A 17508-nucleotide genomic window follows, 5' to 3' on the forward strand; every position below is an offset into this window, starting at 1 on the left:
TCTGGCACCCCATAGCCCAGTCAAGCTAACAGATAAAATTAACCATCACACTCAATAAATACCTGTTTAGTTCAACGAAGAGAAATTCCATTTTCATCTCTGCCAAAACCCATTGTTCCATTTGAAGCCTCCCTTCATTCTTATCTCTGACTAGTGTTGCGCTGGGGCCATTTCAGCTGGCTGACAACAGCCAACTGTTAGATTTTTAAGAATTTTGTGAGCTGCTTATTATACACAGCCATAATTTGACTTAAATCATCTAAGCTTACAATTAGATAAACTAAATTAAAAACAAAAGTAAGAAATGCTTAAAACTCGTAACTTCCTAGTTAGGTTACTATTACTAAGCTCCTGAGATGACTTACATCTCTTGAATCGGTATGGTGGAAATGCTATGCACTGATGTACACTCCGTAATCAGCAGCATCATATTGGTGACTTGAAATCACCATTGTGGGAATATCTACACCAAAGGAATCACTGAACACTACAAATTAGAGCTTCATTCATTGTTTGTTGTTTTTTTTGTAATTTTAAAAATTGAGATATAATTGACATATAACATTATATTCGTTTCTAGTGTACAACATAACGACTCAATATGAGAACATATTTTGAAGTGATGTATTGTTCTATTTATTGTCTAAAGCTATAATGTCTATTACAATTGCCACTAGCTCCATGTGGCCACCGAGCACTTGAAATGTGGTTAGTCCAATTTAGATACATCGTAAACATAAAACGCACACTGGATTGGAAAAGACTTAGCGTGGGAAAAGAATGTAAAATATATCACTCACAATTCTGACATTGATTCCATGTCAAAACGATAATATTTTGTGTATGTTGGGTTAAGTATAACGTATCATGAGAATAAATTTTAGCTGTGTTTTTAGTGGGGCTACTAGAAAATTTTAAATTATATATATATGGCTTGCATTGCACTTGGGTTGGACAGCCCAGGCCTAGATTTAATTAAGTATTGGAGAAGATGTTGCACATTAAACTTAAAAGCATGTCATTTCTATAGCCATTATATTAACAACAAAAATACCCTGACAGAATAACCTTCCAGTATTCAAGAACTATGATCTGATTCGCTGAAATCATCACTCACATCTCTGAGATTGAGTGAAGTTCCAACATCCATCTTCATTATTTTACTTTCATCTTAATCGTTAGGATGAGAATAGACCAGTGTCCCTGTGGGAGCTCTACTTTTTATTAGTTGCAACCACAGGCTACCATGGATACAGAGCTTCACAAATCAACTGAAAACATTTGGTGAGCTCAGCTGGCTTTCTAGAGTTTACCATAAAGAGTATTTTATTATTACTTGTAAACTGTGTATTATTTATTTTATATATCAGTAAAACTTGTAATAAACCTAGGTACAGGGGCACCTGGCTGTTTCAGTCAGTAGAACAGATGACTCTTGATCTTGGGATTGTGAGTTCGGGCCCCACGTTGAGTGTAGAGATTACTTAAAAAAAATAAAATCTAAAGGCACCTGCGTGGCTCAGTAGGTTAAGCGGCCGCCTTCGGCTCAGGTCATGATCCCAGGGTCCTGGGATGGAGCCCCACATCCAGCTCCCTGCTCAGCGGAGAGCCTGCTTCTCCCTCTCCCTCTGCCTGCCACTCTGCCTACTTGTGCTTTCTCTCTACCTCTCTGTCAGATAAATAAAATCTTTTAAAAAAATAAATTAAAAAAAATAAAATCTAAACCCCCCCAAAGCCTATGTATATACATATGTACATACATGCATGACATGTATGTTTGTATGTATATCTATGTATACACATGTTTTTCAGAAAGTTGGCAAAGCTTTTATTAGCACACGGCTGTCTCCAACCTTCCAGCCGCCCCCTGCCCACCCCCCCACACCCCGGGCCCTGCCCTCTGCGGCTCGGCCTGACTGTCCCTCCCTGTGCTTCATTTCCAAATCTGCAGACCTCAGAGGTGTGGACTAGAGGGGCTGCCCCACTTTGTTCCACGCAGGATGCCTTTTTTTTCAGTCTGTTCTCCTCTCACCCGTCCTGGCTGGCCTCCCAGTTCCGGGACAGCAGCCCTGAATAGCCAGTCACAGTGCCATGGAGATGCGGTTGCCGGGCTGGACACTTCGGGGAGCCCTGCCTGCCCGCTCTTGCCCTGGGACTCTCGAGGCGGGAAGTCATCTTGAGCGGTGACTACTGGCACTCCTGCTCCACAGGGTTGTCAGGTGGCCATTCCCAGCCCCTTCAGAGATGGGTCGGAAGTGAGGCAGAGGGGTGGCTGAGCCGCAGGGAGGGGCGTGGTGCAGGGGGTTGGTGTTCAGAGCGCTGGGACACGGCTCTGTAGGTTTCTGGTACCACCATCATCAAAAACAGTGAGTTCTGTCCTAGACGCTCGCTGCACAAGGAAACATGGCTCCTCCCTGGCTCTGCCCGCCCAGGAGCCCAGGGAGGAAACAGACACATCAGCCAAGACTACTAAAAGGCAGTGGGCACTTGGGGGTAAGACTAGCAATCCTGTTTAGAGTAAATCACCAATAGCAACACATACATGTCAGGGGTAAGGCATGGCTTCAGGAGGAGATTCCGGGGGTTTGGTTCAAGGAAACGTACAGGAGCCAAAGCTGCATTATGGTGAGGAGACACTGAGCAGGAAGGCAGGGGCTCTGAATATCTGGGTTAGTTCCCTGAAGGAGGCGGAGTTCAGACACATGGGCTCAAATACCAGAGTCTGGGGTACGAGGAGAAGACAGGAGGAGACAGGCACGCTTGCTGCCGGGAAGTCAAATTAGGATCAGAGTGCCCAGGGAAGCCCTAAACATTACCCTTGGTTTCCTAGGTCGTTACCATTGTCTCAAAAGTAGTAGTGAGAATAATAATAATAATAGCGGCTAGCATTTATTGTGGGGCTGGCATTTTATGTCTCAACTGCAACGGTGCCAGGAGGTAATTCTTCTTCCCCTTTTTGCAGAAGAGGAAACAGGTGGAGAGAGGATAATGAACTTGCTGTAGGGCGCGGCGCTGCCTGACGGCACCTGAGACCAGAGCCCCAGCCCTGCAACCGCACACAGCCTCGCCTCTGCAGTGTTGGGCCGGCATCATTGCGAACGCTCGCGCTGGGTTCCTATAGGCTTCCCCTCCATTGTTCCTTCTGATGATTTTCTAAATGTTGTGTAGTTGACAGAGTGATCTCATCCTCCTTGTTGAGACGAAGACACAGAGATCACAAAGAGGTGGCAGCTTGAAACAGTTCTCCCTAGTCCCGCATGAACAGAGGAGAGTAAAAGCTGTGCAGTGCAGTTTTCATGGGGGGCTAACTTTACTTAAATCTAAAGGATTGAACTTCATTCTGAGAGGCATCCTTCCCACTGTTAAATTGTCCCTTTCCTTTATGAAATGATAACTGTAGGGAGTGGTAATTGTTGCTTATTTTTCTTTTCTTTTCTTTTTTTTTATGTCCCATTTTGGCAAAATGAAAGACTGGCAGCCATAGCATCTGATTTGAAATCCTAATGGATTGTGGGCTCTCTGGGTCCCACCCTCCAGGCCTGGAACATGCAGGCATGCTCAGGGCTCTCTCACAGCACCCCTCTTCCAGGCCGGGCCATTTACCCAGGGCCACCGTTGCTGCTGACAGAGTGTGAAGGATACCCAAAGGGTAGTGCCCAACCGGCCTCCCACCGAGCTGGCAAGACACCCTCTGTTATCCCAGACTGTGGAGGAAGGGGTCTAGAGAGAGCAATGTGCCAGGGCTGACCCGCCCACTGAGGACCTGCAGAGGGAGCTCTCTGGGCTTTCTGGCTTCAGAGAACATGGCATCCCACCAACCCTCTTTTTCAAATCTGCCCCTTTCCCTGCTGCTCCACTTGTTTGCTTGGGGGAGAACATCGAGCAGGGATCTTCTCCTCACCCACCCGTGTCCCATCCATTCCTTGTCCTATCCATCCTAAAAGCCATGATTCATCCACCTTGTCTTTCTTTTGAGGATTTTCTATGGCAGCCTGGAGGCCCCGCTCTCCTGATTTGGCTAGATTCCAAGACAGAGAGCCATTCAAACAAACAAACAAACAAAAATCAGGACCACGTGAGGGGAGCTAGTTCCTAGAGGATAAATGTTTTCTGTTTCTTATAAACGGAAATAATCCTGGGGTCACCTGTGCTTCTGAATTACCTGTTTCATGGATCGTCCTTCATTTTTGGGATGGCTCTTTCCCCTCCTCCACTAGCACCGGCAAGAGAGACGGTGATGGTATTCCAGTCTAGTGTGTGTGTGTGTGGGGGGGGACAAGAAATAGCCAAGGCAGGGGAAGGGAGAAACTTCAATTTCAAAGATAATTTTCTTTCCTCGACCCATGCTGGGATAAGCCCCCAGCTGAAGGAGCACTGGAGAACTGGGCCAGCAAGGATGGGCTGCAGGATGTGGGAATCTCCAGCCCTGAGAAGGGCAGCTGGGGAGGGAGCCAGACAAGAAACAGTGTTTATTGCTGGGCAGGACAGGGAGCCGAGGTCCAGCATAGCTGCAGGAGGGTGGTCAGACGCGAAGCAGAACTTTTCTAAGGCCAAGTTGTGAGACATGAGGACTCCAGGGCCTCATCAGAGTACTCAAGAAAAGTGGAGATGCCTCTGCCAGGGGTGGTTGCAAAGTTGATGGCTGTCTTCAGCGGGCTGGACTGGCCACCGTACCACCGTCTGGAGAAAGGACAGTGCCCAGAAGAGCCCACTCGCATGACGGCGGCCACCTCCTTCATGCTTCTCCAGATTCTTCTTGCTGGTCTGGGATTTCATTTTGATACTTCTGCTTCCAGAGCCCAGCCAGCTTCTCAGGATAAACTGTCCACCCGTCTGCTTCAGCCCCTTTCCTTCAAAAGCGCCCCTCCCCACACGCTGGGTCCATCCCAGGCCATCTCCACCACCTTCTTGAGGCTCCCTCCTCGTCCCCTCTTGCTCCTACTCCAGAGCCAACAACCACCCAGCTTCCCTGGCCACTTCTGGCACAGGATACCAGGGCTTCAAGGAGGGGGCTTGATCTATGTGCTGTTTTGAACACCCCCCCCGCGCCCACCATTGAGGGGACCCGCTTCTGTGACTGGCAGGTGACATTGGGGCCACAGCCTCTGTGGGCAGCCTACAGTGGGGAAATCTGAGACAGGTTACAGGGCAATTGTAGGCGTAAAGGGAACCCAGCTCAGCGCCCAGGACACAGAGCCATCAGGCTTCAGATGATGGAATACGATGGAAGTTCCAACAGATCATGGGCAGGGAGCCCGCAGGCCGTCAGGGAAGGGCAGGAACACACAGCAGCTGGACGGACAGAGGCAGATGGTTCCCACAATGGGAGGCAGGGCGGGGATATGGAAAGAGTGTGGGCTTTGGAGAGACAGACCTCATGGAATCCTGGCTCCAGGTACTGGCTCTGTGGCCCCAGCTGTAGCAGGTGTCTGTCTCAGGAATAATAACGCCCACCTCAGAGAGGTGACGCAGGTGGCAGGCCCAGCTCAGGGACATTCTGGCCCACAGCAGATGCTCCATTAGCATCAGTCTCCCAGCCCTCTCCTCGGACCCCTGTCAGGTATAGGAAAGTGTCGAGGGGGTGAGGCGTCACGGATGGAAAGAGTGAGTAGTGATCAAGGCAAGGAGGCCTCAGCCCCCTTGGCAGGCACCCCAGGTACCATGTGGGACCCTTTTTGTTCTCCTTGCCCTCCAGAGACGTCCTGAAGGTTCCAGCTTGACCCACGGCAGTCCCTGGCAGTCCCCCAGTTGGGCCAATGCTCTCTGGCTTGGCCTGCTGCAGGGTCCCCACCAGGGGGTGTCCCCAGGGCTTGCTCCCATCGGTGGCCACAGTGGCAGCCTGGAGTCAGAGTCCCATGGGGGATGCGGAGGGGTAGTTAGTCCACCAGCTTGTGCTCCTCCACCTGTATCCTTCCTGAGTGGTCCGTAGGACCAGAAGTTTCCTGAGTGCAGGGATTGTACCTTCGCTTTCTCTCTCTCCTGCATCCACTCCGCAGCTCATCACTTGGCTGTGAGGAGAGGAAGGCAGCATGGTGGCACAGACCCAGAGGCAGGATGTGGGGCCCGTCACAATGCTCTTACCCACCTGCCCCTCACCCTGTCGGTGCCCACATACCCCCTGCCACCCTGTCCCTCAGCACATGGCCCTTTCACCTGACTCAAGTTTAGGCTATTAGGCGTAAGTGTGCTCAGTGCCGCCATCCCCCCCCCATGTCCCTTTCAGAGCTCGTCCTGTCGTCTTAATGCCTTGGCCCCATCTCTACTCCTTCATTCCAAGACCTTGTTACATTGACTGGAGTTTGGGTCTCTTTCTCCACTGATTACATTCTCAGCTCTGAATGCTCGCTAGAATCCCTTCCCTGACTTGATCTGCTAGATCCCCATGAGTGCCTGGGCCCCACCCCGGTAGACCGCCTTAACTGGTTTGGAGTACTGGCTCAGACCTCAGTATTTTTTTAAAGTTCCCAGGTTATTTTTGAGCCTGTGTGAAGAACCACTGCTCTTGGAAACCATGATCAAATGACCACCTAGACTCATGTGACTTCATGGCCACTGTACCTGTGAGTCATCGTCATCATTCTCTCTCCTCAGAGACCTCTCTTATCCCCCAAGTCATCCATCAACTCCTGCCCGGTCTCTAGTCCATAGCCAGCTGAGCCCCCTCACTCTGGCACCTGCCACGCTTGTAACTCGGGTCTCTACTGTGGGCCTCAATGTGGGGCTCTATCTCCCGCAGGAAGCACCACTCAGCTTCCAGTACCTTGATGTGCTGCTCTAGAAAACAGACTCCAAACCCAGGATAACCTGCCCACCCGGGAAACCCCTGTGAGCCCTAGGACACAAAGGGATGTGGGAGAGTTCTTCACTTTCTCCCCAAATCTGGGTGAGATACCAGCAGCACCTAGAGGAGCAGCCTCCATCCCTCCGTTTGAGAACCTAGCATTCTTCTAAGCCTCTCAACTGGAATATTCCTTCTGCTATCCCACCTCAGCTCTTACTGCTGCAAAGGTAGCAAAGGCAGCAGATTTATGTGGATCCTTTGCTGAGGAAATGACAGGGTCTCTACCCAGTTCTGAAAACACACACACACACACACACGCACGCACGCGCACGCACGCACGCACACACACACACACACGCACACACAACAGTCTTGGCATTGTTGACCAAGGAAGCAAACTTGCTGCTGAGTCTTCAACTGCTCACCCTCCTCCACCCACATGGTGGTGTTGGCTTCCAGGTTGAGAGCAGTGGGAGGCTCTAGCTGATGGCCACCTCCTGGGTGGCAGAGTTTTGAGCCTGGCCCTGTGACCTTGGCCTAAGCCCCAGCCACTACTCTGAAGTCCTGTCTGCCAAACCAGCCCATTCATCCCTTTCTCCAATCCCTCTACCTCCAATTTTGTAAGCTCCTCAGGCCACCAAGGACTTCTTGGCTGAGGTTTGCTGCCTCATGCTGGTCACTGGGTGATCTGTCTTCCTTACACCCCTCTTCACTCCAGGGCAGAGAGCTATCTGGGCCAGTGACTGAAACTCACAGCTTGCCTTGACCCCCAACTCACTTCACCCTAGTCCAGCCTCAGGCTCCAGGGACTTGTTCCCTACCTTAGCATCCCAGCAGGCCCAGAGTGTGGGGTCCCCAACAACTCCACCCTTCCTGGGTGACTCCCCAAAAGCCCAGGCCTCTGAGCAGTGAGGAAAGGGTTGAATAAACACAGACACCTGCCTGCCACACCCCCAGCTTCCCTCCAGAAAGATCCAGTTCTTAGGTGGAGGCCAGGGTCCCTGTCACCATTTCTGCCAATAGACACAGGTAATTCTTTTGTTGAAAGCCACAAACCACACTACACACACACCCTTCCCGTGGTCCTCCTTTCTTCTCTCCCTCTTCTTCTCCCTCCCTCCTCCCAGACTTGGCCCCATGCTTCATGTGTGCTCTGGAAGCTGCTTTTTTGGCTCTACGGAGAAAATTCACCTAGAAACGTGGGCCGCACAGGCAATCCGCAGTGTGTCTGGTGTGTGTGTGTGTCTGTGTGTGCCTGGGTGGTGCTTCCGTGAGTACTGAACACAGTACGTGCACACACCTTCTTAACTACTCAGAGACCAAGCCGTCAGATTGTGCTGTTTATTGAGGATGCAATGGGAGGGCCTCTAAGAGGAAAGGAGGTGTAGAGGGGCCTCTCTTCTCTGCTTCTGGGTACAGGAGAGTGAAGAGAGACCTGAGCCATGAGATGGGGCCAGGGTGGGGTGGGGACTGGCCGCTCTGGGTCATTGTCCCTCAGCCCTCCCAGCATAGGCAGTTGCTGGGACAGAGGCCCCAGTGTGGGGTGGGGGGGGCGCTCGGTCCGAGACCCAGGGAGCTGGACAGAGTAGTTAGTGCCTGGGCTGGAGGCTGTGTCGAGGGCAGAAGGCCGGGAGCCTGGAGCTGAGCCCATGGCGGGGCTGGGGGACCTCAGCCAAGGAGGTGAATGCCAGGCACGTGCCAGGAGGAATTTCACCAAGTTTAGCCATCCACACCTGTCCAGGCTCGGGAAGACACAGGCTGGGAGAAGTGGGGTGGCCGGGGCAGAGAGGGGGCTGACGTTGGGCCGGGGGAGAGAGCGTGCAGGTGACAGCTAGGGACGCAGGGGTGGCGGGAGGGCGGGGGGCAGCCCTCTCTACCTGCTGGCTTTCTTGGCGGGGGCGCTCTGGCTGGAGCCCTTCACCACGGTATCCTTGTAGTCGCTGCTGCCGCCCCTGCCCCGGCCATCCCCGCCGCGGACGCTGCACACGCCAGACACGCAGCTGCTGCTGCTAGCCACGTAGCCGCCGCTCACGGAGCTGGGCCGGAAGCCGTAGCCGCCGCTGCCACCGCTGCTGCTGCTGATGATGGCTGCGGGGGACAGCGGGGAGGGTGGGGGAGGCACCCTCAGGGGCGGGGCCAGACGGGGTGCCTCCCCCCCCCCCCCGCCCCGGGACACAGGGTCTCTTGGAACGATGGGTTAGGTGCCGGCACAGCGGCCCTGCCCTTCCCCCTGGGGAAAATAGCCCAAAGACTGCATCCCCCATGTCCTAACCCCTGCCCTGCCCAGCTTAGCCCCAGTCTGGCTGATTCTTCATTCTCAGAAGCCCAGCACTTTGGTCCAGGTACCAAACACCCACCTGTCATTCTGGATACGCAACCCCCGCCCCTCCCCTTCTCTTAGCCTTTTTGCTAAACTTCCTTTTCAACCTCTCCCTCTCGCTAGCTGTCCTGCAAATGGCATCTTTTGGGGTTCTGGTTTAATAGTCCCACTGAGAAATCCAGAGATCCAACACTGTCAGCTTGACCTCCGAGGTCCCCATTCACTGATTCCCTCTGCCGCCTCTAATTCCCCAGGCCAGGGCTGGTCACGACTTGCAGCCCTGGAGCCCCAGGCCTCATGCACACTCATCCTCTGTTTCCCCTTCTAGCTTTCCCAGTGGCCACCTCCAGGGAGCAGGGAGACAGAGTGATACAGAGGAAGCGGCTCTGCGTTGGGAGTCAGGAGACCTGATTACTGGCCATGCCTCTGCTATCTGGCTGTGTGACCTCAAAAGCTTTTGCTCTCTCTGGTCCTTAGTTTGCTCAGCTACACACACAGGGTGCGAGCGACTAAGGCCCTTTCCCGTCTGCAAATTCTACAGTTTTGGTCCCAGCATACAAGTACTTACAGATGCTGACCGGGGAGGGAAATTCTCCTGACATCCTGTAAGGGAGAGAAACAAAATAAGAGCAAGCACTCATCCAACCCACAATCTATTAACCTCAAAGCTAGTGTCCCCACCGGCCTGATGTGGGTTTCTGAACCCAATGGGCACCTGTGGAAATTTCCTGGGCTTTTTGGCGCAAGCAGAGTTTGAGAGGCCATGGTTGCTGCCCTTGAATCTTTGGGGGTAAGCAGGCAACAACCTAAATCAAACAGTACTTGGCACGAGGTACACATGCAGGGTGGCATGCACACATCCCAAGGTCAGCTCTGGTCACTGAATCTTTCCTATCTGCTGAGAACACTGGGGAAGCTGGAATGGTTGCCCTGAGACATCTCTGACAAGCTCATCTTGTACCTGGACAGGTAAGGAAGATGGAACAAGAAGGCCTAACATAGTAATGGGGTGGTGGTGGTGTTTTTGGTTTTTGGTTTTTTTTTTTTGGTTGGGGTCGGGGTGGGATAGTACGCAGAGGTATACCCAGGAAAATTGTAAGGATGGAATGAGCTAATCCCCGAGGCACTGTACCTGGCATGAGTGGGGGCTCACGCCGGGTAGGTATTATTAATTACTGTTATTATTCCCATCATCACCACCCCTTCACTTCCAAGGACTCATCTTTTCTAAATGAGTGTGTGCTAAGCTTTCTCTTTTGTCCTTCTCAAACCCCTGGGGCTCTTGTGCCAGAGCACCCCCCACCTGCACTCCTCGCTCTCCAGCAGCTTGCGGTAGGTGGCAATCTCCATGTCCAGGGCTAGCTTCAGACTCATGAGCTCCTGGTACTCGCGCAGCATCCGGGCCAGCTCCTCCTTGGCCTGGTGCAGGGCGGCCTCCAGCTCGTCCAGCTTGGCCCGGGCATCCTTCAGGGCATTGTCACCCCGCTGCTCAGCATCGGCGATGGCCGTCTCCAGGTTGGAAGCCTAAACAGGGAATCAGAGAAGCTAGAAAACTGGCAGGGGTGAATAGAGTCATCCACATCCAAATCCCACTAGTGCTTGGAACTCCTGGGTGGAGATGCCCACTTCTACCTTTCCCACCTCCTGCTCCTCTTCGAGGCTGGAGCCCCTTCTGGGGGCAGCAAGTCCTTCCTAGCTCTTTCTCCACTTGCTTGTATTTAGGCATTGTGGTGATGAAAGATAGTGCACCCTGCCCTCCTGTCCGCAGGCCTTCTTGTGATCGTGGCCAGTTCAGTACCACGTCGCTTCATTACAAAGACATTTACTTGGCCACCCATGCACCAAGGATACAGAACGAGGAGGAGTAAGATTGGCTTTCTGCTCTTGAGTTGTTTAAAGTCTGGGAAGAGAGATCCTTGGAATGTGGTGTTGTGGGTACAATGAGAGCGGCTGCCCAGGTGCATAGGACCACAGACGAGGGACGCAGGGAAGGAGATTCCCTAGAACCAACTATTCTTTTCCAAGTGCTTACCTTATGCCTAGCACTACCCTCAGCCCTGATATGCCTTTTGCATACCTTAGCTCATGCAGTCCTTACACCCCACTATGCAGAGAAGGCAACTAACTTGCCCCATGTCACAGAGTCACTAAGTGTTAAAGCCCTGGGAAGGTGCAAAGAGCACTGGACTAGGTGTCAGAGTGGGTTCAGATCACAGCTCTGCCATTCGTCAGCTTGCAACCCATTTAACCTCTTGGAGCCTCCGTGTCCTCATCTGTAACGATGGGTAGTGCTTGCCTCACAATCTTTGAGATGATTCAGTGTGATAAAATGATAGGAGCTGTTGCTGTTGTTATTCTATAACCTCATCCTGTCTCCCCACACACTCAGCCTGAGACTGCAGCCTAGAGTCCCGGAAGGGGTCCAAGCAAGGCCTTAATGAATAGTTAAATAGTTACAGGAGGCACTTAAATGGGTGCTCTTTGGGCCCACTTATCAGTCATTTCATCAACAAATGTTTATTAAGCTGCTACTATGTGCCAGGCACTGTACTAGATGCTGGGAAAGCAATGGGGAACAGAGCAGCCAGCTCCCTGCCTTCCTCCAGTTCCGTAGAAGAAGGGACAGGCTGGTGTGGGGTAATCGTCAAAGTGTGACAAGGACAAGAGAAGCACAGATGCCAGGAGGGCATGTGATTAGGGCAGAGGGCACAGGGGGGTGTGGTCCTAGCCCAGCCCGGGGAATGAGAGAGACATCTTCCTGCAGGAAGAACTTCATAGCAGAGGTTCTTGGGGTGAGTGGGAGAGGAGATGCCCCAGGGATGTCTGCTCTAAGTATTTGAGGCAGTGACCTCATTGGCCCCTTTCCTCTCATGGGCAGAGATTTGAGAGGCTGATATCCTTGGCCAACTCATTCCCCCTCCAATTAATGCCCTCCTGCCCCAGGCCATGGGCAACCTGTCCCCTCACCTGCTTCTTCACATTCTCAATCTCTGAGCGGATTCTCTGGATGAGCCGGGTGAGCTCCGAGATCTCGTTCTTGGTGTTTTTGAGGTCATCCCCGTGCCGGCCCGCTGCCAGCTGCAGCTCCTGAAACTGGGGACCCCAAAGCACAGAGCCATGGTGAGCATGATGAGTGTGTCATAGGACTACATGACGTCTCGGGATTGCTGATGTCATGGGGGAAGCGCATGGTGGACACTTAACTGGACATGGCCTCTGTTCTGGGAATGATCAGGCCCAGCCCTCATGCCTGCTGGGATTGCCCTCCCCGGTCCTGCTTCAGCCCAGCTCACCTTGGTCTGGTACAGCGCCTCGGCCTCTGCCTTGCTCTTCAGTGCGATCTCCTCATATTGGGCACGGACCTCATCAATGATGCTGTCCAAGTTCAGGTCCCGGTTGTTGTCCATGGACAGGATGACAGACATATCGCTGATGTGGGACTGAATCTGAGCGATCTCCTACATGGGAAACAGGGCTGGTCTCAGGACTTGACTATCAGAGGCTAACACCATCCCCCCAACCCCCAAGCAAGATTAGCAAATCCAGGTGATGCTAACTTAGAGGCTCTGGACCAAAGCTGTTGCTCCCTGGGCCAAGTGAGTCCCCTCCAGGCCCCAGATAGATTCCTGACACCATGAAGCCAGGACCTGGACCGTTTCCTTTCCACCCAGAGGGTGGAGATTGGGAGCCTCTCAGGGCTGAAATGGGAGATGAATGGCTAACCAGGGGGTCTCCCTGAGAGCAAAGAGCCTCTCCCAGCCCCCAGAACAGAGTTTTACCCACTGGCTGCCAACAGAGCGGTGGGTGGAGACACAGACTTACAGCTTCATAGAGACACTTGAAGAACTTGATCTCCTGGTCCATGGAGTCCACTTTGGCCTGCAGCTCCACCTTATTGGCATAAGCCGCATCCACATCCTGAAAGATGCCCCCCCCCCCCCCGACAACATCCTTCAGTCACTGCCAGTGCAACCAGGAAGGAAACACCCACCCCAGCCTGGGTGCCCTGCACACCGAAATAGCTGCCCTTTTCTCTCTGAGAGGCTCATGGGAAAGGAGAGGATGGAGCAAAAGTCCCAGCCCTGCCCCATCCTGAGACCCCGCTCCCTCAGCAGGGATGGGGTACCCCCTCTAAGGAAGGGAGCCCCAGCCAGGCTGCTGTCAGTCGTCCCTCGGATGTCAGAGTCAGGCCCTGTGGACGCAGGGGAGCCCCTGTGTGTCGTCCTCTGCTGTTCTTCACGGTGGACATGAAACACTCAGGAAGGCCATCATGTCTCTACCTTTTCATTCCCTTTCTGGATAGTCCATTGTGGTTTTCCTCAGCCTTTACGTCATTAGTTTGGAATCAGCTCTCTGACAGCAGAGCACACTGGTAGGCTCAGCTCTCCCTGGTCCCAGGCCAGCCCTGGACTCAAGGCCTGACTTCCCCCTCACCTTCTTGAGCAGCACAAACTCGTTCTCTGCAGCTGTACGTCTGTTGATTTCTTCCTCGTACCTGCAAGAATGCCAGGGCTCGGTCGGTGACTACATCTCACTTAGAACCCTCTCACTGAGAACACGCTTTCACTCAAGGAAGACTCTAACCAAGAGGCAGGGTGCCCATTTGAGGGACAGATGCTAGTGGGCCACAGAGTACTAGGCTGGTGGGGCCACCAGGCAAGGAAGGCTTCCTAGAGGAGGGGACATCGTAATGAAGTTTAAAAAAAAAAAAAAGGTGATTATTGAAGATCCGGCTACAAAAATGTGGTAGGACCATGTGGAATGAATGTTCTATGGGAAATCTTAGAGGAAGCAAGAAGCAAGCTCCTCCTTGAGAATTTGAATAAAGCTTTACAAATGAATGGGGGTGTTTCCTTAGGTACTCCTCCTAGCCATTCTGGGAGGTGGATGGATTTAAGCCCCCTTTTACCAATGAGGACCCAGAAGCTCCAGGAGATTAGGAGTAGCTTACACAAGGTTTCCCTCATCCAGCCAGAGACAGTCTTTTGACCACTGGCCAGCTAACTGGACATTTGTCCTAAGTGTCAGACCAGAGGCTGGAAGAGCAGGAAGCAAGTTCCAGAGTTGCGTTGGAATAATTCTGCTTGGTACAACAAGGAACACTGCCCCTCATCTCCAAAAACTTTAAGCCGGGGTAGCTGCCGCTCCTGCAGAAGGAGCTCAGAGGCAAAGGGGCACTGGTCCAGCTGCAGGGGATCCCTTCCCCGCTCACCTCTTCTTGTAGTCCTCCACCACGTCCCGCACGCTCCTCAGCTCCGAGTCCAGCCGCACCCTGTCCCCGGACAGCGTCTCCAGCTGCTTCCGCAGGTTGCTGATGTAGCCCTCGAGGATGGGCTCCAGGTTGTTCTTGCAGTTGTTCAGGTCCAGCTGCTGCAGCAGCTCCCACTTGGTCTCCAGCACCTGGTTCTGCTGCTCCAGGAACCGCACCTGGGACCCGAAGCACAGAAACTGTTGAGCCCCCACGGAAATAGTCACACCTGTCATTCACAAGGCTCTGTGCCAAGCGCTCTGCCTGCATTTTTCCCTTTATCCCCTCACAACAGCTGCATGAGGCAGGCAAGTCATTAACCCCATTTAATGGGAAGGAAACGGAGCCTCTTTCCAAGGTCCAACAGTTTGATAAGTGAGGGAGCCCAGGAATGCACCCAGACATGTGTCCCCATAACTCATGCATCCGGTCACTCAGAATCCATTATGACCAAACCAGCTCAGGGCAGGGGCGTGCCTAAAAAAATAGCAGGACAGAGTCAGGCTGGGTCCATCTCTGGAAATGTTGAGCATTCTGAAGAAAGGAATCTGCTCTTCATTTTATAGTCTATCAAGCTCAGTGAGGCTCAATGGGCCAAGAGCTTCTGGGTATTCTAAATTTCTGCATCAGGCCCCAACTCCACCATTGCCCGTGCCCTCCTCCTTCTGCCCTAGGTCTTCTCCTTAGAAGCATCTTCCACAGCGCGAGCATGGCACGTGGGACAAGATGGATAGACAGTGTGCCCCATGCCACTGTCGCCTCACTGGGCCAGGAAACTGACCAGAGGGAGTAGATCTACATACTCCTCTCTTGTGTGGTTTGTGGGGGGCACGATTTTTAAAATATGACTTAATCCACGTGAGCACAGCCACTGTCTAAATAAGGTTGTGTTCCCTGTTGTCATAAGCACAGGACCTCAGAAAACTGTCTGGGATTCAGCGTTGAGATGGGATCAGCCACCAAACTGCTTGCCCCAGCAGATCATCCAGTGTTGGTTTGGTTTAACCAATCCTGACTCTTTCATGTATATCCCTAAGACTGAGCCTTAGCCACGGAGCAAACCCTACACCCAGGACACCACAGCTGGCATCTGGACTACACACTGGGCAGTTGGGATCACTGATAGGATGTACCCACATTCTGGAGGAGTAAAGAGCCACAGAGACAGTGCTGGCCTCTGAGGCAAGCAGGGGATCCTCAGAGCAGGAGACTAGAGCTGGGGTGTGGGGCAGGGGGACCGGTAGGCTCCGATGGCCACTGACCATGTCAACCATAGGCTTTGTCCTGGGCTGACCCACCCTTGGTGCCTACCTGTCATGTAGCCAACGCAGCCCCCCAAGTCCCCAGGACTGGTTCTCACCTTCCTTCCCTCCCATCCCCACCCCAGATGCCATACCCTGCAAGGCATGTCCCTGCATGCTTTTGCTCACTCATAGAATGGGAGTAATAATCTCTCATCTACCATAAGTCAGGGTCCTCTTTGGCCCAGAAGATGCCTTGAGGCCTCCTCCAGACCTCTGGATCCTCCCCTTCTCAACACTCCTCCCCCACTGCTCTGAAGATGAAAACGATAGTAACGATAACCAGCACTTGGGAGCACTTTGTATGTGTGAGGCACTGTGCCAAGATCTTCACATGCATTTTCTTTCATCAACCCGACAAAAATCCCTGAGATGTAGGCTATTATCTGCATTACGGAGATAAGGAAACAGAGGTGCAGACAGGATAAATAACCCTCCACACAGCTGCTCCATGACTGGCTTAGCCAAGACACAGCTGGTAAGTGACGGGGCCAGGGCGGAAGCCAGGTCTGACTTCAGAGCACTGTGGAGATGTCCTCCCCACTGCACCCTTCTGCCTTTCTCGAGAGTCCTTAGCTGATTGAAAAAAATGCCCATGGCCAAGCCATCCAGGAATGACCACACACGGATGCTCCTGACCCATCCAGTCAAATGACTAGTGGATGAGACCTGCTCACGACGGACGGGAGGAAGACTCTGGGGCAGATTGCCTCTCACTGGCTTTTTCCACACACACAGCCTGCATGGACCCCAGGCTTAACAATGGCACCAAGCTGACCCTCAAGGAAGAAGCAGGGGTCTTTCCTTCGGAGCTCCTGCCAGTAACCCCCATAAGCCTCTGCCAGTAGAGACAGACCTCCCTCCGTCTTCTCTTGGGAAAGACTGCAGGGAATCGCACATAAGTCACCCCAATAAAAGAAAACACCTGCTTCGTCCACATTCAGTGCCTCCTCATATCTAACCTGAATCCCTTCTGCTGTAACAGAAGCTCATGCTCTGAGAAGAGAAGGTAGACCCACCTTGTCGATGAAGGAGGCGAACTTGTTGTTCAGCGCCTTGATCTGCTCCCGCTCCTGGGCTCTCACTTTCTGGATCTCCGGGTCCAGCTCCACGTTGAGGGGGGCCAGGAGGCTCTCATTGACAGTGACCTGATGGATGCCTCCAGGTGGGCACACAGACGGACACACGGGCCCCAGGGCCACACTGCCAAACATGCTGCCAGCAAAGCCACTGGCCCGGCCTCGACCAAACCCATAGCCTCCATTCTTCCCGCTGCTGCTGGCCATGTTGAGGGAGATATTCCGGGTCCCCCCCAGGCTGTAGAGACTCCGGCTTCCAAAGCCACCACTGAACCCTTTGCCCCCTGCCCGGTAGGAGGACGAGCTGCCCCCTGAGAACACTGCTGAGCAGCCGCTGAAGCCCCCCTTGGTGGCAGCTCCCGACTTGCAGGTGAATTGGCGGCTCATGCTGGTGGTGGAGATAGAATCAGATGCAGGAGGGATGAAGACCAAATCCTACCCGGGCTCTGCAGCTTGCAGTGAGGACTGGCAGGCACCCTTCCTTATATGTGCTTGGCATTGGGGCTCGTGGATGGGTAGTCGAGAGCTTAATTCATGGGTTTGGCTTGCCTGGGAGCAAGAAGTCATTTTCTCCATGCTGAGCTAGAGATCAAGCCCTCCCCACCTCTGAAACAACATGAAACCTTCAAATTGCTGGGCTTGCAAGCCTTGCTCATGTAATTTGGGTTTTATCTAATTAACCTGCTGTTATAGGGTAATTTGCCCCAGGCCCCAGCCTCTCCAGGGGGATGTCACTGGCACCTCACCAACCCTATCCTGATTAATCTTCTCTGGGTTCC

At 52.9% G+C, this 17508-nt stretch overlaps 1 protein-coding gene across 1 annotated transcript; it reads right to left on the bottom strand.

Moving 5' to 3' along the window:
• Positions 1-8654: 8654 nt before the first annotated feature.
• Positions 8655-17116, bottom strand: KRT71 (keratin 71). The gene is made up of 9 exons (XM_028125538.2): positions 16670-17116; positions 14314-14528; positions 13536-13596; positions 12924-13019; positions 12395-12559; positions 12069-12194; positions 10405-10625; positions 9670-9704; positions 8655-8869 (listed from the first exon to the last, which is right to left on the bottom strand). The coding sequence occupies exons 1-9, from the start codon at positions 17114-17116 to the stop codon at positions 8655-8657; spliced, it is 1581 nt and encodes a 526-aa protein (XP_027981339.1).
• Positions 17117-17508: the final 392 nt, after the last annotated feature.

This window comes from Eumetopias jubatus, unplaced genomic scaffold (assembly GCF_037043125.1).
Source record: "Eumetopias jubatus isolate StellerSeaLion01/CBP00866 unplaced genomic scaffold, mEumJub1_p1.0 scaffold_8, whole genome shotgun sequence".
Taxonomy (NCBI): domain Eukaryota; kingdom Metazoa; phylum Chordata; class Mammalia; order Carnivora; family Otariidae; genus Eumetopias; species Eumetopias jubatus.